General features: G+C 39.1%; 1 protein-coding gene across 1 annotated transcript; it reads left to right on the forward strand.

Moving 5' to 3' along the window:
- Window positions 1–6361: 6361 nt before the first annotated feature.
- LOC104221584 (uncharacterized) lies at window positions 6362–7160 on the forward strand. Its single transcript, XM_009772658.2, has one exon. It carries the CDS (start codon window positions 6433–6435, stop codon window positions 6937–6939), a length of 507 nt encoding a protein of 168 aa, XP_009770960.1. The 5' UTR covers window positions 6362–6432; the 3' UTR covers window positions 6940–7160.
- Window positions 7161–23761: the final 16601 nt, after the last annotated feature.

Genomic DNA, 23761 nt, shown 5'->3' on the forward strand with positions numbered 1-23761 from the left:
TCTCATCGATTTCAAATATATTTTTTTATACTCAAATACATAGATTATAATATAAGGATATCTTCGAATATTTTTTTTAATTTACATTATGTGTCGTTTTTAAAAAATCACTATTACTAACAAACTGATATGATATTCAAATTTGAATTGGAATGCAATTTGAGCAGTTTGCATTGAGGTTAAGCCAAGTATGATGTCAAAAATAAACTACTTGACAATTTTAAAACAATATATGCAATGTTTTATAATAATAATCAACTAATTTAACATTTAATGATTCAAAGAACAATTTTTTATATATATAGGGTATTAATAATTCAAATTACGGGGCTAGAGATATTGATAAACTTAAAGTGGAGTCATACTGTCATGATCCGGATTTTCCACCACCGGGTGTCGTGATGGCGCCTACTATCGGAGCTAGGCAAGCCAAATATTTAAAACACCTTTCCTGCTTTCTTTCAAACAATATAATAAACGAGACAAAAATCTAGGCGGAAGACTTTAAATCTAAAATAACTGAAAACCAAAAGTGTGGAAGTTTAGTACACATCACTACCCAAGGTCTGGTGTCACTAGCTCACGGACTACTACAGAATACTACAAACAACGTCTGAAAGGAAATACATTATATTTGTCTGGTACACGATGAACAAAGGAAAAACATGGAAAGGGACTTCGGCCTGCGAACGCCAGCTAGGCTACCTCGAGAGTCCCTAGACTGAAGATAGCTCCCAGAAGTCCTACTGTTGTGGTCCGTAAGCTACTCCCTGATTTGTGCACAAAAATGCACAGAGTGTAGCATCAGCACAACCGACACCATGTGTTGGTAAGTGTCTGGCCTAACCCCGGCGAAGTAGTGACGAGGCTAGACAGGACCTACCACAATTAACCTGTACAGATATATATAACAAGTGCAAGAAAACAATAACCAGATAATACAAAGTAAAGCTGGGAGGGGACATGCTATCGGGGAGTAACAGATAAAAATGAAATATCGAAAATAAATAGAAGAAACTCCGGTTTCCATAATATATATATATATATATATATAGTGGACGGCGTGCCACACGATCCTATAATATCATATATAAGTGGACGGCGTGCCACACGATCCCATAATATCATATATAAGTGGGCGGCGTGCCACGCGATCCCATAATATCATATATAAGTGGATGGCATGCCACACGATCCCATAATATCATATATAAGTGGACGACGTGCCACACGATCCCAATTCATCTTTATCACAGTGCACAATATGCCACCGGCAACGGAGGCCAATAACCAAGTGGACGGCGTGCCACACGATCCCATAATATAGTATATAATATCTGACTTCATATAGTAGACCCCTTCAGGGGAGAATAACAACTCAATACCTTTAACCCGACAAGGGTACAGCTAACAGCCCAAAATATCCTGACAAGGGAGAGTATATATCAGTCTACACATCCCGGCAATGGAGTACTCATAACACATTCTCTTTTTAAATCACTTCTTCCTCAACTAACACATTCATGTTCGATCTAACGCTCCAAAAGTACACCAATCACAATTCTACCTCAATCGTTCACATTATGTGAAACTCATCAAGTAAACAAGGGGATTGTGTCACATTATTCGAATTAAAAGCAATTTAGACTCACGGTCATGCTAGACTCCGGTGCATAGATAACCGTCACCATGCCTATACACCGTACTCCACATTAGCAAGTAGCAATAACATCCTAATCCTATTCCCTCAAGCCAAAGTTAGAACAAACACTTACCTCGAATGCTCCAAACTCAACTCACGCTTCTAGTATAGCTTTACCTCTTGATTCCACCACCAATCCGCTCGAATCTAGTCATAAGTTACTCAATCACATTAATAATTACTAAATGGATCAATCCCAATGCATGAAAATAATTTTTACAAGGTTTTCCCCAAAAAGGTCAAAAACACCCCCGGACCCACGTGGTCGAAACTCGAGGTTCGGACCAAAAACTAGTTACCCATTCTTCCACGAATCCAAATATATGCTTTGTTTCGAAATCGGACCCCAAATTGAGGTCCAACTCCTCAATTTGTAGAAAACCTAGGTTCTACCCAAAATACTCAATTTCCCCCATGAAAATCTTTGTTTTGAAGTTGAAATCATATTAAAAGATGTCAAGGAATAAAGAAATTAAGTTAGAAATCACTTACCAATCGTTTTGGAGAAGAAAAGTTGTTTGGAAAATCGCCTCTTAGGTTTTGGGTTTTTGAAAAGTGGGAAAATGACTGAAAATACCGAATTTATATATTTTTGCTGGGGGCTGGCACGGACCGCGCAGAAATGCACCGCGGCTGCGTGGCTGCCAGCGCGGACCGCGTGAAAATGTACCGCGGCCACGCCGAGGGAGGGAAGAAGTGGGCTCTCTGAAACCCACCCAGCGCGGACCGCACTGATTTGGTGCGCGGCCGCGCTGGTCGTCCTGGCTACCGACCCTCTGAACCCCCACCACGCGGACCGCACAGAAAAGCACCGCGGCCGCGTGGCTGCCACTGCGGACCGCGCGGAAACGGCCGAGGCCGCGCTGGGCCTGCAACACCTGAACCTACATTTTTTTAAGTCTAAGACCTCTCGGGCCCTACTCAAAACTCACCAGAGCCCTCGGGGCTCCAAACCAAACATGCACACAACCTTAAAACATCTTACGGACTTACTCATGCGATCATATCGCCAAGATAACATCATATACATAGAATCAAGCCTCAAAACACATGATTTTCTCTCAACTTTCATAAAACTCAAATTCCCCATTTTAAGTCTGAAACACGTCATATGACGTCCGTTTTTAGCCAAACTTTACAGATAGTGCTTAAAACATATTTAAGACTCGTACCGGGCATCCGAACCAAAATACGAGCCCGATACCACAGTTTTCCGATAAATTTTCTTCTTCATTTTTCTTAATTAATTTCAGAAAACAATTTCACACAAAAATTCATTTCTCGGGCTTGGGACCTTGGAATTTAATTCCGGGCACACGCCCAAGTCCTATATTTTTCTACGGATCCTTCGGGATCGTCGAATCATAGTTCCGGGTCCGTTTACCCAAAATGTTGACCGAAGTCAATATTATGCATATTAATATCAAAATTCATCAAATTTCTCACAAAATTCGCATATTTCAACATAAAAGCTTTTCGGCTTCACGCCCGGACTGCGCACGCAATGTCGAGGCAACTAAAAGCGAGATTTTCAAGGCCTCGGAAGCACGGAACAAGGAAGAATTACGGTGATGACCCTTTGGGTCGTCATACATACTGAAATAAATCCGGCCAAAAAAATATTTAAATTTTTAGATAGCCGATCAAAGTGAATTTTAAATTAAGGATAATATCTTCACTTGCATCATTATAAAGATAATCACTATTATAATATATATATATATATATGAAGTTTTAGAAATTAAAATTTCAAAATAGAAATGTTTTTTGAAAGATAAAATCATACCAAATAAGAGTTCAAGCCGTAGTATAAGAGTCACGTCGTAACCAAAGAATCGTTTATATCGTGTCAACCTTTGTGCTTTGCCATAAATATGAGTTATTATTTCACTTTGTGGCTATTTTTAGGTTCCAATGGCACCTATGAGAATAGTGCAAAAATAAAATTATCACTATGAGAATTGAGAAAATATTAGTCTTTTTCATGTAGTATTTCTTAATTAATATCTGACGATTATCTATATTTATTTAGAAGGTTTAAATGTTAAGGTTATTTACATATAATTCAAATAACTTAGATATTTAACATGGTTAATGTCAAATATCAAAATGGAGTAAAACAAATTCACTAGCTAAAGAGTTTTTTATATTTTTAGATAACCAACTAAAATGAGTTTTGAATTAAGAATAATATTTTTAATTATATTATTATAAAAATAATTATTATTAAAAATAATATTTTAGAAACTGAAATTTTAAGAAAGAAATATTTTTTAAGAGATATCCACACACCAAATAAGAGTTCAAGTAGTAGTAAAAGAGTTAAGTCTTATCCAAAGAGTCATTCATTGTCTCAACATTTGATTGTTTTGCCATAAATATGAGTTATTATTTTGCTTCCTGACTATTTTTAGGATCCAATGACACCGGCAAGAATGATATCAAAAAAGAAAAATAGAAGAAATGGTTAATTTGTTTCATGTAGTTAATATTCAATGATTATCTATATTTATTGAGAAAGTATAAATTTTAAGAATATTTACATACAATCCAAATAACTTAAATATTTGACATGATTAGTGTCCGCGCATCCGCACGGGTACTAATACTAGTTTTACTAAAGAGAAACTCTTGCACTCATTGTACGTTCAGATCTTCGCTATAATAGTCTTGTTTGTTCCAGATACTTTTTAATTTTTATAGCGAAGTGCTATTATAAAAAACGTATATTAGAACATCATCTGAAAAAATAGTTTTAAAAAAACTAGAATATTATAATGAATTGTTACCTTTCATGAAATTCTAACACAAGTAGAAATGCCTATGCTTTATTGATCTTCTGAAGGTGGGAGAAACGATAAAACTAAATAAACGGATCATTCATCCAAATTTCAGTTTGAAACTCATGTAATTAACCTATTTGGTTAACCCTAAAATTGGAATAGATCCATGAAAAATCTCATTAGATATGGTATAGATCAAAATGGGACACCAAAAGAATTGACTGTTGAGCCGTATGAGGTAAGAAATTCTCAAGTACGGTTCTAAGAGAAGGAATTGAACTACCTATTCCGACCGGGGAGAACAGGCCATTCAACAGGGAGATTCTGAAATTGCAGATGCTTGGTTCGATCAAGCCGCTGAGTATTGGAAACAGGCTATAGCGCTTATTCCCGGTAATTATATTGAAGTGCATAAATGGTTGAAGATCACGAGATGTTTCGAATAAAAGAAGATCTCGTTTATTTATTATCCTTTATTTAGAATCTTAGTCTATTATTTTTTATTTTTTATTTAGAATTTAGATATTTGTTATAATTTATTATTTGTTGGACCCATCAGATCAGTTAACTGAAAAACAGATCATTCCTTTGTTTTCGGAAGACCTAATCACATAATTTCATTATCTTCCTTTTAAGCCTTCTATTTTACTGAATATTTAATAGTAAATAAGAAAAAAATCCAAATTCGCCTCTCGACTATACCTTCTTAATTTTATCATATCTTATATTTGAGTTCATTTATATTTTCATACTCTTGCCATTAGTAAATTGTCTCTTATTTTCGGTTCATTTAACGGTACTCTAATTTGGACGTTAATGCAAGCAAATACAAGATATTTTGCTAGGGGTAAAGATATGAATAAACCCAAGTAAAACAAAGGATAAAATAAGAATATCTCGTATAGCAGAGGGAATTTTGACCGCTTTTCCTAATAGTACTTATATTCGGTATAAATTATTTTTGTAAATTATATGAACTTTGACTAATATTTTAAAATATTTTTTTTATCATATTAAAGTGATCTAACTCAATTTAACTTAAAATATTAGTCAAATTAACTATCGAAAAATACCAACATAAATTAGAACAAAGTAATAAATGCCACTATTATAATCCATTCTATTCTATAAAAACCTCTAGAACTCTTGATCTTCCCTATGTTTATCTTCATCCGACCCCGTGAAAATTGACTATCTTTTTCTTAAATGCCAAAATCGTTCATTCATTCTCAATTAATGCTCCTTCAACTATACGAAATCAACGGCGGAGCCAGAACTTTTATTAAGGGGTGTCAAAATATGTGAAAGTAAACATGTGAGAAATTTATCGTATGAAACCCTTCAATTTCTTAGAGCCCGTTTGGCTTAGCTGATTTATAGTAGCTGATAAGCATTAGGTGCTGAAAAGCACTTTTAAGTGCCGAAGCTGATTTAAAAATAAGCAGTTACGTGTTTGGATAAAAGTGCTGAAATTAATAATAAGCAACTGAAGAACTGGGTATACGACGAGTTTTGTTTTAAAAATAAGTATTTTAGGAATAGAATAATAAATATTTTGGTCAAACCTAAAGTGCTTATAAGCTGAAATTTGATAAGTTGGTCTCCCCCAACTTATGACTTTTGACTTATTTTTAGCTTATAAGCACTTAACTTATAAACATTTTTAATTTTACTAAACGCGTAAATAAGCCAAAAAGTACTTATAAGCCAATTTGACCGGCTTATAAGCTTAGTCAAACACCCTCTTACTCCCCACAACCCCACCCCACCCCCCAAGGTCACCCCACCCATACTCGTTTTAGTCAAAGCCAACACGTTAAAATCTTACTCGCCACAACATAAAAACGAAATTTCCTCCTAAGTCCCTCAACACAATTTCCCATATATATAAATCTCAAAATCTTCCTCTTATTCTCTCCATATATCTTCCATAATAAACACCAACTGATGGCAAAAACTCCAGAAAAAAACTCACCCCAAAAAATGGCAGCATCAAACAAAACTCCCATTTGGGATTGTGGAAGTTCACTCTACGACTCTTTCGAATTAAAATCATTCGAACGTCAACTCGACTCCGCCATAGCTTCTAGAAGTCTCTCTATGCCTCATTTACCCGATCGCCGTATTCTTATTCCATCTTCTAACTCGCAACAACAACAACAAGAACAACAACAAACTCAACCCATTTCCAAAAAGAGTTCGAAAATTTCTAGATCTTTCCAGAAACTTCTGAAATCCTTGTTCAGACAAAAGCAGAACAATAGTCCGCTCTTTTCGGGACATAAACAGTCAATTGGAGATGGTTTTTATGTTATTTATGATAAATCTGGTGCACTTACGACGATTCCAGAAGGTCCGGAGTGTGATAATCTTTCGCCGGAAATTAAGTCGTTGGTTAGAAGAACGGGTTCTGAACGATTTACGGTGGCTTCTATTGGTATTTCATGTGCTTAATAATTAGTTATTAGTTTTAATTGTAGTAGTTAGAGACTAATGACTAATATGTATAGGGTGGTTAATTAAGTTCAGCAGTCCAATAATATGTTTAGTTTCTGTTTTTGGAATATTATTGATGCTAGTCTTATAACTCAAATTTGAAGTTTTCATGGCGTACGATGTAGTACTTCTATGTGACATCATGATTCCAAGAATATTGGTTGATCATTTTGGTACGACTTACAAATTTGCACCATTTTTCTTTAACTGAAAATTGTGAATTTGTGATTTATTTTTGGTTTCATATCAAACATATGTTGGTGCCTTTTTGCACATTAACCAAAACGATATTGGTATTTTCCATTGCCATGTTTCTTTTATCATACATGACTCCAAGCTATATTGTGAGTCGGGGTTAAGGTTTTGTATAGGGCAGTTTGGTGCACGAAATATCGCGTGTTTATGCAGGATCCAGGAAAGGACAAAGTTATGATTCGAACATGCAGTCTTCGGGCTACGGGACGATAAGTCGACCAATTCCTTCACCTTTCTCTTCTCTTTCTTTCAATGATGATCAGAGGCGGAGTCGGTTATGATCTATTCACTGAACCCTAGCTTGTTGTAGTTATTGAGTTCGCAATTAAATATTTTACATATTTAATAATTTTTTTAATACATATACAAGGTTTAAGCAAAAGCTATTGGGTTCGTCCGAATACGTAGATCAATCAAAGAGGATTGCGATCTCAATTTGAGATGATAATTTTTGTGAATTTGTCGACGCGATTGTTTTGGGGAAAAGGTGATTAATTCTAGCTTAAATTTGAAGTGATTGATATTATTTACACCATTGATGACGGTACTTAAAAGTTGACTCCAACTATTAATACGTATATCTACGTTAGAGGTGGAGACATGGAGTATTTAAGTAAAATTGACAGCAAATATTCAACATTTGTTAATCACGTAAATTTGACACTAACCCTGCACTATACGAGGTAGTTTTATTACCATTTACATGTAAAAATGAAGTAATTTAGAAGGAAAATAACTTTGGCTTATAAGTGAGGGAAGAATTGTTTTCCTAATAATCAAATACCAAATAGTGACTAACGCATGAAAAAAAATATTTTTCTAAAAGATAATTTCCGTCATGCCAAACACGTCGATCATTCGAGATTAAATGAGATCATAATTTTCCTTAGAACTATAGTTTAATTTGGGAATTAGTTGCAACCAGAGGCGGATTCGGGACTTAAATTATGTGAGTTCAATTTTTAAGGTTTTAGCATTGAAACAATTGTATTTTTAAAGCTATGGGTTCAAACTTACCATTTATTGCAATTTTAATGAATTTTTACACATAAATTTATATTCTGCGGTGAAAGTACTAGGTTCTGATGAACCCGAGACGAGCATACTCTACATCCCCTTGTTGCAATACCATAGAACTATAGCATCAAACAAATACAGAATATGTTATAGCTACCATAAAGAAGTTATTGGCATCTTGTGGTGGGTGGAATAGAAGAAAACAAGAAGCATTAAACTCAAGGTATTGTCTATATTTGTGGCGACAGCTAAAAAACTACGAAATAGAATATTAATGAAATCTTCAATTGTCATCCATATTTTTTTTCGTTTTAGAACTTAAGAATGGTACGTACCTAACCTATATTGACTTACATAGCCGGTTTGGCCAAGTTTTTTAGGTCAAAAATATTATTTTTTTTAAATTAAGGTGATTGGTCAAACTTTTGAAAAGAAAAAATATATTTTTGGGAAGAAATTTTTAAGAAGTAGAAAAAAATAGATTCTCTTCAAAAATATTTTTTTTGAAAAGCACTTTTGAAAATACATTTAGGAGCACTTTTTAAAATTTTGGCCAAACACTAATTGCTATTCAAAAATACTTAAACTAAGCTAAACACATATTTGCTTCTCACCAGAAGTAATTTTTTTAAAAGCATTTTGAGAAAAGCACTTCTCAAAATAAATTGATTTTAGAAGCTTGACCAAACAGGCTATAAGCTACTATCTATAATTAGTTATGTCCGGTTCTAGTCCAAAAAAATAGTCCTTAATTTCAAATCGTGGTTGCGGATCTAACTTAGTGACCAATTATGCTGCTCAAATTCTTCAAAAATACTAGTTTTAGCATACGCGCGTTGCGCGTGTCCCTCGTATTAATGAAAAATAAAATTTTATAAATAAAATAAATAATATTCAAAAATATGTTTATGTTATTATATAAAATTAAGAGTAGTTCTTCCTTAGGAGTTTAATCTAGTCTAATAGTTCTTCCTTCAGTTGTTTCTCTTGCTTGCTTTATTGTACAAAAAAAGTTATAGGAATAGCGTCTGATTGAAAGGTAAAAAAGTCATTCAATTTTACTTGAGGACTCGGGTACGTACATTGCATGTATATTTCATGTTACTTATTAAAAAATTTATGTAAGATAGTTTACCAACAATTAATTTTTTTTTTATCTTTACTTATTTTACGGTACTGCTAAAGTTGTAACCTTATTCTATTGATAACTTAATAATCATATAGGCATCCGAACTCAATTATTATTAACAATTTTTATATTATTTTTTTTGCTCAATTATTATCTTATTTTACCTATAATTTCTTTCTAAAGTACTTTTACTCGCGACCAATTACATATATATATGTTCTTTTTCTATTCCTATTTTTGTGTACAAAATATATATTAATCAACTTATTCTGCCATTTAAAATAATGTTACATTTAAAAATGATTATCGTTTGATTATTTCTTAATATTTAGACAATAAAAATGGACAAAACTTGTAAGTATATTTCAAATTCTATGTCCTTATTGTTAGAAGAAAATAGAATATCACAATTGCTTTTTAAAGTCTAAATTCATGCCACCTTAATATGAATTGTCATTAATGTTTTCATTTTTTTTAAATAAAACTATGACTTAAATGCACTATTTCTTACGTGCCTTTTTAATTTAAATATTAGGCATAAAATTGATGGATCAGTTATTTACTTTAATTTTATTTAAAACACACATTATTTACTTTTTTTCACAGAATATATATCCATGAAAGCAACATGTAAGAATTATAATTATGTGAGATATATATTTCAAATAAGGAAAATATTTAAGTTAGGTAAAGTTTTAATTGACTTTAATGTCCTAAATTTTAGGGTTTCCTACCTAGTTCAATGGAAAATAATTTAATAACAAAAATTTTAGTCAATTTCAAATAACTAAATATTAGGAGAATAATTAAATGACTATTTTGTCTAGTGTGAACTCCAATTTTAAAGGGTAAAAAAGACGAACGACATTTCGCTAAGGGCCTTCGTGCTTTTAATATATTATATAGATAGATTATAGCACCTCTAATTCTCCAAAAACATATCACTTTTGAAGAATATGACACACAAATAACGATATTTTTAAAGAGCTCGAGCGACATAGGTGATCAGGTGTTAGTAGAAGTAATATAATTACACAAAAGTAGCTATAAAAATTAAAAGAAATTCACGGATAGAGCGTGAATTAATGAACGGTTTAATTTGGAAGAAGAGACCATAGTTCTCGTGAGGTTGGTGGGAGCATTTACAGTAACAGCACAATACATTCAGTACTGAAGAGGGAAGCTTTTGATTGGCCACATGAGACTAGAAAGTTCAGAGTTTATTTTTCAAACTTGATGTCAGTCTTAGTAATAAAGATTAAAAAGGATTGATCAATGAATTTAATGCAGCCTGCTATGCATGCGTGGCCAAGGTTCAATTTTTGAAATGTTTCGACGTGGTGCTGTTTTCAACTTTTAAAGGTCATACACGCACAACTTATAAAGTTTTGTACACTTCAAAAATATAATACGTGGCTAAAAAGTGCATGTTTTTAAGTATGTTTGTGCATTATTTTTTGTATGAGCCGCGGGAGTTCACACCACTTTTGATATAGGATAATTTACATCACATAGCAAATACATATAATATATTTATCATTCATAGCTATACTTTTAAAAAATTATCATTTGTAGTTGTACATTTGAATTTTATACAAATCCACATGTAGTATTGAAATATGATATCAATTATTTGAACTGAAATAAGAAAACAGCAGCTCTTATAACTCAGTTGGTTAGAGCACTCACATATTAGGTAGAAATCTTGAGTTCAACTCTCAATGATCTAGCTGATAATAATTAAATAGTAGTTATAAATGGTAATTAGGCAAAAATATAATCTCATCGATTTTTTACTTGGAAAATTCCTCTATAAAATATGCTCATTATGTGTTTCATATGGGTAAGAACGAACTTGCACGGAAAAAGCTGAAGAAAAAAGTCCTTGACAATGAAGCGACGTTTACTTTACCAGATCGGAATAGAGCACTTTCCACGAGGCATTAAGGGCTAACTACAAGAAAAACAACATTTCATTGAACCAATTATATTTTTAACCTAATAAGTGAAAAGAAGATGAAAGTGAAGTTTAGCGAGCTTTATAATGTGACCACTACATAAGTGGTTGGCAAAGAAAGCTCGAAAAGCTTCCTTACATTTTACTAAGCTAAGATCTCAGGTCTTCGAGTTAGCTCACTTTTTTTTGTTTGGATAAGAGTATCTGTAAAATAACCTATTATATCTTTTTAAACGTCTCACTTCATTAACATTATACTAGTTGAAAAAGTAAAGAAATCCATTAAAGAAAGAAAACATTCTCTTCCAACATTTTTTCTGTTCCTAAATACGAACCCAAAATCAGTTAAGTGGAGAAATTCTATCCCTTAAATAATATATCTTGTACAAATTAAACCTGTGGCTGTGGTTGTGGACGTGAAGAGGTAGGTTATCCACTGATCTTTAAGACGCCCCATTTGCGAGGGAAAATATGGCGGTTAGGTTTGCCAATTTCATTTTACACCCAAATTATACATACAAATCAATGAGATCATACAAATTATACATATATTATATACCTATCGACTATTTTTAATTTAGGAGATCAGGTGGGCGGTTATTTTGGTTAATTCTTCTTTCATTTTCTCATTATCATATTTTAAAATGATGATAATGAGATGATACTAAGATGATTTAATAAGGTACTAGTTGCCTTAAGTCAATCGGTACAAATCAATGAGACTTTCCTTCTTTATTGTGTAATACTACATGAGAAATCTCCTTTAATTTAAAGCAATAAAACCTTGCTTTTTTTATTTCTATAAAAAAATGGATTTTTGCCATGAATGCCGTAATTTATGGCTGATTTCCTGTTTATTGATTTGGATGTTCCTTGTGCTTTTCTTTTAATGAAGCAAATCGAAATAACAAAAAAATGTTACTCCCTTGAGACACAATTTTGCAATCATTTTGACAAATTAAGTTTATCATAAATATTTGATGTTTTAGAAAAATAAAATATCATTTATTATTTTTTTTTCTTCTGATCGTTCCTTAGAGTTTCAATTATATAAGTGTTAATTAAGTAAAATATTTAAGAAAGATAAAGGATACAAATAATATGGACAGTATAGAGTAACATTTTAATTAGTAGTTATTATTGTCGGACGTGTGTGCGTATTGTATGGGTCCAAATTTGAACAACCACGATCATCGACGAGTATGACAAAACGGCGAGTTTTCCATAACCTGACACCCTGCGGAGGACGACCTTAAGACAAACAAGAGATTGCACGACCCTTGTAATAATATAGACCCGTTAGGGGATATTAAGAATATTCCTTATAATTTGTCTTTTACAGCTTAGAGGGGACTCATCCTATATATATATATAGCGAATAATAACTTTGTAAAGGGGGATTCACGATATTTGCGGTAATTCTACTTATGAATGAGAAGATTTCTTGAAAAGGTTTTATTGATTTAGATCGATAAAGAAGTCTTATTATCCGCCTTCTCCTTATCCATCTTTCAGTCTAGAGATTATTATACTCAGCTAAGATTTACCCCTTCATTTTTGATTGATTTGTTTAAAAATGTTTCGATATCTTTTGAGTCAAACAATTTGTTTCTATAGCTGAAATCGTAGTTTTCATCTAGATTCTTGAAAGAAATAACCACATCTCTTTAGCTTCATAAAGGCCAACAATGGCAGGAAAGGGAGAAGCAAGGCTAAAGACAATAGTAGGTGTCACGAACAACCTCCTGAATTCCCTCAACGAAGCCAGTGGAGAAGACAACAAAAATGCAACACCAAGTGCTACACCTGAGGGAGAGATCTCACCTCCCCCGCACGAGGATCTAACGATCTTGCGCGAGAGGGAAACCTCGACATCCGCAGCAGGAGAAGCGCCACCGGCCATGAAAAGACTATTAGAAGAATGGTTGACAAACACCTTGAGCAGCATGCTCGAGAAACCCGTTCAGAGAGATATCGAAGACACATTAACCCCAGAAACCGCATATGTTGCCGATGAGCCAGACACTACACGAACAGGTAACACCCGTACTATTACTGATGTAGGCAACGATGCACTCACGACCATCTTAAAGAAAATGGAAGAGATGGAAAATGAGAACAAAAACACTCCGCTACCAGATGAAGGAACATCAGGAAAGGGTTGATAAAATACCAGGCACTCCGAAGTTGTCACCAAAACGCGATGTGGGTCGATTCGTCGAACAGCCATATAGCGAAGGGTCAACTCCCCATTCTATTTTGAAGACCTTCAAAATGCCGCCATATTTGAAAATATATGATGGCACCACGGACCCGGAAGATCACTTAATCCATTATGTTACCGCAGTAAAAGGTAACGATTTATCAAAGGAACAGGTGTCGTATGTACTGCTAAAAATGTTCGGCGAAACTCTGACAGGGGAGCGTTGACATGGTATTCCCAACTACCAGCACGATCGATATCAACGTTCGAAGAGATGTTAGATAAGTTCGTCACCGCTCACTCGTGAGCGAAAAAGGCAGAGGCTAGGGTCAATGATATCTTCGTCGTCAAGAAAACGACGGGCGAATGACTTTGGGATTTCCTAGCCCGATTCAACAGGGTAAGGATGAGCCTACCGAACGTGTTAGAAGGGATGGCGGTAGCAGCATTTCAAAATGGGCTAAACAGAAACGAGTCAAAAGCAACCAAAAAGCTACTAAGTAGACTTTTGAAGTACCCCCTACCACGTGGGAAGAGATCCATAATGCCTATTGCGCCGAAGTAAAGGCAGACGAGGATGACCTAAACGGCCCACTCCAGCGATTAGCATAAGTACAAACCGAGACAAGGAGAGATCACCGCAAAGACGGTCGAAGGGATCAACTACCACATTTCAATCGAGAAAGGAACCAGCCCTATATTCGAACATCCAATCCACCTCCTCCACAACATGCATACTCCGCGCCTCGACACACCGCACCCTCCCCCAAACGAAAAGGTATGCCTCCACTGTTATTTCCTCATAACTTTTGTGTTTCTCTTTCAGAAATATTGTACACATTGGGAAAGCTCGGCACGAAGGTGCAGTAGCCGCAAAAGATGAAGTCGTATCCGAGCACCAGGAGGTCGAACATTTTGTGTGAATTCCACCAAGAAAGAGGACACAAGACCAAATACCGCATAGGTCTGCGACAAGAAGTGGTAAGAATGTTAAACTAGGGATACCTGAAATAACTGTTGAGCGACCGAGGACGGGCCAACTTCTCTCGTGGACACGATCAACCTCAAGGACCTCCAAAACTACCATCACCAGCTCGTACCATACAAATGATCATTGGCGGCGGTGACGATATGATAATCAACCATGTGAAATTCACCACCACGTATAAACTCAAATGGACGGTTGCCCACGAACGATATGACGACCTCAAAAACAGTATCATCTTCGATAAGTTAGATACCGATGGTTTGTCTTTCCCTCACTATGATGCTTTGGTTATAACTTTACGCATCACAGGTACCGATGTAAAAAGAATAATGGTGGATGACGGAAGCAGCACGTGTATTGTTCACCCACGAGTTCTCATGCAGATGAGGCTCGAGGATAAAATAATACCACATTGCATAACACTTACGGGTTTTAATAATGCAGTGGAGTGAACCTCTGGGGAAATAGTGCTACCCATCCTGGTAGGAGGAGTCACCCTGGAAACGACATTCCACATTATGAACCAGGAAACAGCCTATAATTCCATCATAGGACGTCCATGGATACACGTCATGCGCACCACCCCGTCATGTTTCTATCAAGTAATCAAATTTCCTACTCTATGGGGGATATTCAGCATCCGAGGCGAGCCACGTACCGCCCAGGAATGCTACCGGATAGCCCAAGATTGCATACACACCAAACAACTAAAAGGGGCAAGTGCGGAGGCATAGCAATCAGTCATGTCGGGAACCAAACCCGACGCACAAGTAAAGGCCATCAAAGACCCGGACGTCGTAGAAGCTTGCAAAGAAACCGTAGAAGATCTTGATCCCATTCAACTAGACAACACTGATAGCACGAAAAAGGCTTATGTCGGACATAACCTCTCGGAACCAGGTAAATATCGTGAGTTCTTAACTAACAACGCCGATTTGTTTGCCTTTTCCCACTCAGATATGCCAAGAATCCCAAGGGATATCGCCAGACACAGGCTGAACGTTGATCCTCTTTACCCGCCGGTATGGCAAATGAGGAGAAAGTTCAATGCCGCCATCAATGAGGCGGTCAACGAGGAGGTTGATAAATTACTCACTAATGGTTCCATCAGAGAGTCGAAATACCCCTAATGGGTCGCCAATGTGGTCATGGTCAAAAAGAAGAACGGCAAATGGTGGATGTGTGTTGACTTCACCAACCTGAACAAAGCATTCCCGAAAGATTCCTTTCCGTTACCACACATCGACCAACTCATCAACGCAACAGCGGGGCACGAACTATTGAGCTTTTTGGACGCCTATTCTGGTTACAACTAAATTTTAATGGCTGAAGAAGATCAAGAAAAGGCCACTTTCATCTCTCATCGAGGAACGTACTGCTACAAGGTAATGCCGTTTGAACTCAAGAATGAAGGGGCGGCATATCAAAGGTTAGTCACCAAGATGTTTGAAGAACAACTCGGTAAGACCATGGAGGTTTACATCAACGACATGCTAGTAAAATCGACAAAGAAAGAGGATCACATTGGCCATCTAAAGGAAGCCTTCGAGATATTGAGGTAATACGGGATGAAGTTGAATCCCGAAAAATGCGCCTTCAACGTAACTTCAGGAAAGTTCCTTGGTTTTCTAGTTTCACAGAGAGGTATTGAGGTCAACCCGGACCAGATCAGGGCTATCGAAGGAATATCGGAGGTACTGACCAGCAAAAAGCAAGTGCAGAAATTAACAGGACGAATAGCCGCCCTGTCGAGGTTCATTTCACGATCATCAGATAGATGCCATAAATTCTTCAACGTGCTAAGGAAAGACCACGGACTGCAATGGAATGCAGAATGCGTCAACGCTCTGAGAAAACTGAAAGCATATCTATCTTCGCCACCCCTTCTCGTCAAGGCATACCCAAGTGAATGTCTACTTGTGTATCTAGCAGTGTTCGAAGTCGCGATAAGCGCAATCTTGATCCGCGAAAACAAAGGTACGCAATCTCCGATTTACTATATCAGCAAAACCTTAATCGATGCCGAAACAAGGTACCCTCACCTTAAGAAACTAGCTTTGGCGTTAGTCATAGCTTCACGAAAGCTTAGACCATATTTTCAATGTTACCCCATAAAGGTGGTGACAACCTTCCCCCTAAGGGGTATCCTACACATACCCGAGTTATCGGGTAGATTGGCCAAATAGGCCATAGAACTAAGTGAGCATGACATAACATACCAACCGCAAACTGCCATTAAGTCGCAGGTGCTGACCGATTTTGTCGCTGATTTTAGCGCGGAAATATTGTTTGAAGTAGAGCAGGAAGCGCTCTGCGCTGCTGCACACCCCGACCTTTGGGTCCTCTACACCAACAGCGCTTCTAATGCCTCGGGATCACGACTGGGACTCGTCCTCGAAGTTCCTACAGGCGAAATAATTCGCCAGTCCATATGATGCCCCGAGATTACTAACAACGAGGTCGAGTATGAAGCTATAATTGCAGGATTGAAATTAGCCCTCAAATATGGCGCCCGACAACTCATCCTCCGTTGCGACTCTTAACTCGTGATGAACTAATTCACTGGTACTTTCCAAATTAAAGAACAGAGACTATAAAAGTACAAGTCGGAAATTCACAAACTACCGCCAGAATTCGATGAATGCCGCTTCGACCAAATACCTAGGGTGCAGAATATCGAAGCAGACGACCTCACCAAGCTAGCGGTAGCCACCAAAAATATCAACAAGGAAAACGTGGTCACCCTTCTCCATTACGCAGTAGACCACGTCGAGGTACATTCTGTAAGCCTGACTTGGGACTGGCACAACCGCCTCATAGCATATTTGTAGGACGGAACGCTCCTGCAAGATAAGAAAGAAGCCAGAAAGCTTCGGATATAGGCAACCAGATAGAGCCTCGTAAACGGTGATCTCTACAAAAGAATGTTTGGGGGGGGCCTGGCCAAATGCCTTGGGCCAAACCAAACAAGACGAGTACTGGAAGAAGTACACGAAGGGCACTGTGGCTCCCACACGGGAAACCACGCCCTTCGTCTGATGCCTTATACGCGCCGGATATTACTAGCCTACCTTGAAAAAAGAAGTCGTGGACTACGTCAGGAGATGTGAACAATGTTAGAAGTATGCCCCTATGATACATCAAGCAGGGGAACTTCTTCATTCCATCACTTCACCATGGCCATTCATAAAGTGGGGGATGGATATAGTCGGACCCCTCCCAGCCGGACGAGGTAAGGTACGTTTCCTTTTGGTTTTAACTGATTACTTTTATAAATGGGTGGAAGCAGGTGCATACACTCAGATACGTGATCAAGAGGTCATCGCGTTCATATGGAAAAACATAATATGTTGTTTCGGCATCCCCAAAGAAATCAGCTGCGACAACAGACCTCAGTTCGTCGGAAAGAAAACGACCGCGTTTTTCGAGAAATGACACATCAAAAGAATACTCTCCATGCCATATCATCCCGCTGGTAATGTCAAGTCGAATCCTCCAATAAAGTAATACTGAGTATATTGAAAAAGAAGCTTGAGACCACCAAAGGGCTATGGACTGAACTACTACCGGAAGTATTATGGGCATACCGCACCACACCAAAAACTAGTATAGGTGAGATGCCATATTCACTAGTCTACGGGACTGACGCAGTTATACCAGTCGAGGTCGGAGAGCCTATTTTGAGAAACTCCAACGCGAGCGAACCAAGCAATGACAAAAGTAGGCTACAAGATCTAGATAAAGTCGAAGAACGGAGAGACATGGACCGCATAAGAATAGTAGCCCAAAAGCAACAAGTAGAAAGGTACTACAACAAGAAGGCCAAAGTGCGACCGCTCAAAGTCGGAAATTACGTCCTCAAGGCTAAAACACAAGCAGCAAAAGACCCTAATGAGGGAAAACTGGGAACAAACTGGGACGGACCATACAAAATCACGGCCGCAACAAACAAAGGAGCAATCCAGTTAGAGACAATGGAGGAAAAACTACTTCAAAACAACTGGAATGTCGCCCATCTCAAATACTTCCACTTCTGAAAGAAGGCGCCGCCTAAGTCGTATTCTTTTTCCCTCATCTGGGTTTTGTCTAACTCGGGTTTTCTCGGTGAGGTTTTTAATGAGGCGGCAAGGGAGATGTCTCGAGGTTTGAAGTATTGTTCATTACCCCACCCGTCAACATGATCTCCGGAACGGAGAAATGAAGGGACTGGATATAAATAATCAAATCTCCAATGTATGTACAGAGTCGGCATGTGATTCCTACAAGAATATAATTAAATCTCCATTGCACGAATAAATTCGACATGTGTCTTTCTACGGAAATACGATCAAACCTCCAACGAGAAATGGCCAAGGCCATCGATGAAAATATGAGTTCGACCTCATTCGAACCACGACGGGATCCTACTTCGACGATAGTTCGAAGCAACATCCCAATGGCCAAGTCCATCGACGAAAATATGAGCTCGACCTCGTTCGAACCACGACGGGATCCTACTTCGACGACAGTTCGAAGCAACATCCCAATGGCTAAGGCTATCGACGAAAATATGAGTTCGACCTCGTTTGAACCACGACGGGATCCTATTTCGACGATAGTTCGAAGCAACATCCTAATGGCCAAGGCTATCAACGAAAAAGGGGATCGACCTCATCCAAAAGCTAAATCAACTTAACAACTCGACAGATATCCCAGATACCATAGACATTGCAAAAGATGCCAACAAATCGACAAAATAAATTCTACATTACATCAAAATGTTATGTACATATATTCTTACAAACGGGCTAAAGCACGCCCCATACAAAAGTAAGTACAAACAAAAGACTACACGTCATCCCTAGTGGGGTAAGCATCCTCATACCAAGATTCCGAAGCAAGACAGTTCGCATCATCAGAGTTGATGTCATCTCCATCAGGTGTAAGAGGGTCATACCCACATGCCTCACGAGCTGCACGAGCTTCGGTGTGCATGGCCTGAAGTTCCACCTTAGTTGCCCTCCCTTCAGAGTGAAAATCCTTGTACACGCCAAGCCAAGCCTCAGCAAGGACCCACAATTCATATAAACGACGAGGTACGATTGGATCGATTGAAGCACAAAACATAGAAGGCTGGGAGCGTCGACTTGCATCCTCCGCTCTCAACGAAGCCACTTGTCCATTTAACGCAGATAGCTCCGCCTCCAGTTCTTTAACATGCCCTTCAAGACCCGCGACCTTATGATTAGAGGCCTCTTTCTCCTCAGTCAGCTCTGATCTACAAACACGGAGGGCATTCTCCAAAGATGCAGTTCCAGAAATAGTTGCCGCCAACTTATCAGCATCGACGTTCAGCTCGCCCTTAAGCCCCTCAACCTCCACCGCCTTCGCACTCAATTTAGTGGTCAAACTGGCCACCTTTGCTTGCAAGTCGGCATTCTCGGCCATCACCCCCCTGCTCAACTCAAGCTCGTCCTCCTTCACCTTAAGGGAAGCCTCGAGTTCACTATTACGAGCGACAGCCTTCATGAGCTCCTCATCCCGCTCCCTCAGCTCTTCGATCTTACGCTCCAGTTGGTCCTCCCTCTGTTTGAGCCCCTCGCGAAACAACTGAAATTCAGGGTCCTGATTATAAATGTCGAACATCGTGCGGTGCTTAGCATGATACCGTTGATACTTGGACGACATCTTCCCATAGATGACCGTCCTCTACCTCTCCCAACGCTCTCGCTCGGCCTCCATGATGAGGGTCTGGTACAAAGGAAAAGGAGAAGTTAGAAACAAAATACAGGTCGACGATCACCACACAAACCCAACGACAAAAAAGAAAGGAAAGATACTTACCCGAAAGGCTATACCAGCGACGTTCTGAGACAACTCAATGTCGCTCGTCGTCCTAAGCACCTCGTTTTCAGGGGCAACACATATAGGAGCTAAAGTAGACGTCACTTGCTCACAGTTTAGCAGCAAGTTGTAGTCCTCCGGGATGACTATGTGACGATTAAACCCTTCCTCTCTGACCTCCACATGAGTATGGCGACCTATGAACTCGTTGACATCCTCCGGGTTGACATCTGAACCTAAGCCGTCACCTTCGACAAGACGACCCCCAACGCTGGTCGATGCGCTACCCTCAGCAGAGCGCACAGAGCCAGCTCCTGGGTAAAGTCCTTCCGCTTGGGGAGATCTCCCCGATAAAATGGCGTTAGCCATAAATGTGGGTACGGGTATCGCATGCAATGCCCTGCTTCTATCAGTGTCCACGACCACACCCTTCCCAAGCTCCATCTCCTACTTTTTCTCGATAACGGCTCATCCCCATTGGAGGACTTGTCCAAGAGATGTGGGGGTCGGTATTGAATAAGCCTCCTCCCTCACGACCACGACTCGAGAGGAACCTTCTAATTGAATAGGTTGAGGACGACCCTCTCAAATAGACTCACTCAAAATAAATTGCGTGCCCGCGGTAGCAACGGCCTGTCGAAATGCAGGGACTGACACCCTCCGTTTGGAAGCTCCTCGACCTGTCATCACGAAGGGTCGTATCAATAAACAACGTCATATAGCCAACGAAGTGGTAGGGAAAACATTTACCAGATGGAACTTTAGGGCTATAACGCTTTACGAAGGTAGGCCAATCTCAGGTTTCCGCTGCATGGGGCAACAGGCGGGCTACCCAATCCATTATGCCCGTAATAGGGCGAGGTGGACGTCTCATAGCTGCAAACGAAAAGCAAACAAACTTTATAATGAATATAGACGGAGGAAGAGTAAAACGAGTGGCGACAGTTACGAGTCTCATTCTATCATTCCAGGAACCTGGCGGAGTCAGAAACGATGTGTTCAGTTTTGACAAAGAAGTACTTATGCCAAAACTTGAGACTTGTCCGGCCGTCTATCCCGACCACCAGCCCTTTTGTGCCATGATGCCTCAAATACACCATGGTGCCTCTGTGGAATCTAGGCGAGAACAGATGCAAAAGGTGGTGGATGGAAATATCACATTTCGCCAACTCCGCCATACTTGGTCAACAACAGAAGTATCTTAAGCGTATACGGTGAAAGTTGTGCCGGGCAAACCTGGTAGAATCTACAGAATTCTTCTGCTAATAGGAAGAGAGGAAAAGTATAGTCAATCACGAAAGGGTACTCATAGAAAGCGCAGTACCTAGGCCTGTAGACCTCTAAAAAATCTCTCCCCGCCGGAACCATGTCGACATGAGCGGGAATGCCATACTTTACGCGAAGAGTGTCAATGTGAACTTGCTCCGTCTAAGAGGGTATGGGGTCAGGAGTAGGAGGGGGATTTTTTAGGAAGTCACTTCGAACATAGGGTGTCTCGGCAGTAACTCCTCCACCGTAGGAAGGCTGTCACCCTCTTCTACCATCGTATCCTCAGCGCCCGAAGGGGGCACCATGGACAATGGTGCGGCTTCAGGAATCCCTTTGTGAGATCGGTGTTTCCTTAGCATGCTTTCGTTAAAAGAGAAAAGAGGTGTTGACACCGTAGAAACAAGGGAGGAAGATGAAGTTATGAACGAAGAATGTGAGAAAAAGAAGAGGATTGTCAGTGCTAGCTCAGAGAGATAAGGAGGGGTATTCAGAAGTGAAATGGCCAAGAACTTTCGAAAAAACAAACCCTCTCCCTATTTATAGGATTGGGTGGTGCCAGAATCGAAGCAACAAGCCATCAACTCCTGCCTCGAAAACAAGCGTAATGATGACGCACGTGAAGATGACATCATTTTCCAGTAAAATGTATAACCTGGTGTCTTGCCAAGCACGCCGACCGCCCACCATTGGCCAATGCTGCAACGCTTTGAAGGATCAAATTTTCCCGTGGAAATGCATGGTGTCCGCTCATCGAGGATGCACCAAGTTGCCACCTCAACAATCGGAGGGACTAACTGTATGGGTCCAAATTTGAACAACCACAACCATTGGCGAGCACGACGAAACGGCGAGTTCTCCATAACCTGACGCCCTGCGGAGGACGACCTTAAGCCAAACAAGAGATTGTACAACCCTTGTAATAATATAGACCCGTTATGGGATATTAAGAATATTCTTTCGAATACTCCTTATAATTTGTCTTTTACAGTTTAGAGGGGACTCACTCCCTATATATATAGCGAATAATAACTTTGTAAAGGGGGATTCACGATATTTCCGGTAATTCTACTTATGAATGAGAAGATTTCTTGAAAAGGTTTTATTGATTTAGATCGATAAAGAAGTCTTATTATCCGCCTTCTCTTTATCCATCTCTCAGTACAAGGACGCCCTAGGATTAGGTGGGGCACCTTAACTAAGGATAAAGCTAAGGAGTTGGAAGGAAGGTTATCGGCAATGGGAGCTTGGAGAAGTGGTGGGGATGCAAACATAATGTGGTCGACGACAGCGGACTGTATAAGAAAGGCGGCGAGAGAGGTGTTAGGGATATCTACGGGCCGCAATGGTAGTCACAAAGGAGATTGGTGGTGGAATGCAGTTGTCCAAGGTAAAGTGGAAGCGAAGAAGGCGGCTTACCTGCGGTTAGTAGGGAGCACTAACGAGGAGGAGAAGAGAGAGAACAGTCAAAGGTATAAGGTAGCTAGGAAGGAGGCAAAGATGGCAGTGACGGAGGCTAAGACGACAACTTTTGCTCGTCTGTATGAGGAACTAAGGAACAAAGGCGGGGAGAATAAGTTATTCCGACTCGCTAAGGCGAGAGAGAGGATAACTCGAGATCTAGACCAGGTGAGGTGCATAAAAGATGACGACGACAAAGTTTTGATGGGAGATGACCAGATTAAGAGGAGGTGGCAGACCTACTTTCATAAACTTCTAAGTGAAGAAGGGGATCAGGATATTATACTTGGGGAATCGAGGAATGCCGACAGTCACCATGAAGTAAGTAATTGTAGGGACATTGAGATCGATGAAGTCATGGAGGCAATGCGTAAGATGAGAAGGGGCAGAGCTACCGGGCCAGACGAAATTCCGGTTGAACTGTGGAGGTGTGTGGGTAGAGCAGGCTTGGAATGGCTTACTGCATTGTTTAGTGTTATATTCAAGACTAATAGGATGCCTGAAGAGTGGAGGTGGAGTACAATGGTCCCGTTGTATAAGAACAAAGGTGATGTCCAGAGCTGTAACAACTATAGGGGCATCAAATTACTAAGTCATACCATGAAAGTTTGGGAGAGAGTGGTAGAAATGAGAGTGCGAAGGACGGTGTCTATTTCAGACAACCAGTTCGGGTTCATGCCG

Source organism: Nicotiana sylvestris, chromosome 8 (assembly GCF_000393655.2).
Source record: "Nicotiana sylvestris chromosome 8, ASM39365v2, whole genome shotgun sequence".
NCBI classification, from domain to species: Eukaryota; Viridiplantae; Streptophyta; class Magnoliopsida; order Solanales; family Solanaceae; genus Nicotiana; species Nicotiana sylvestris.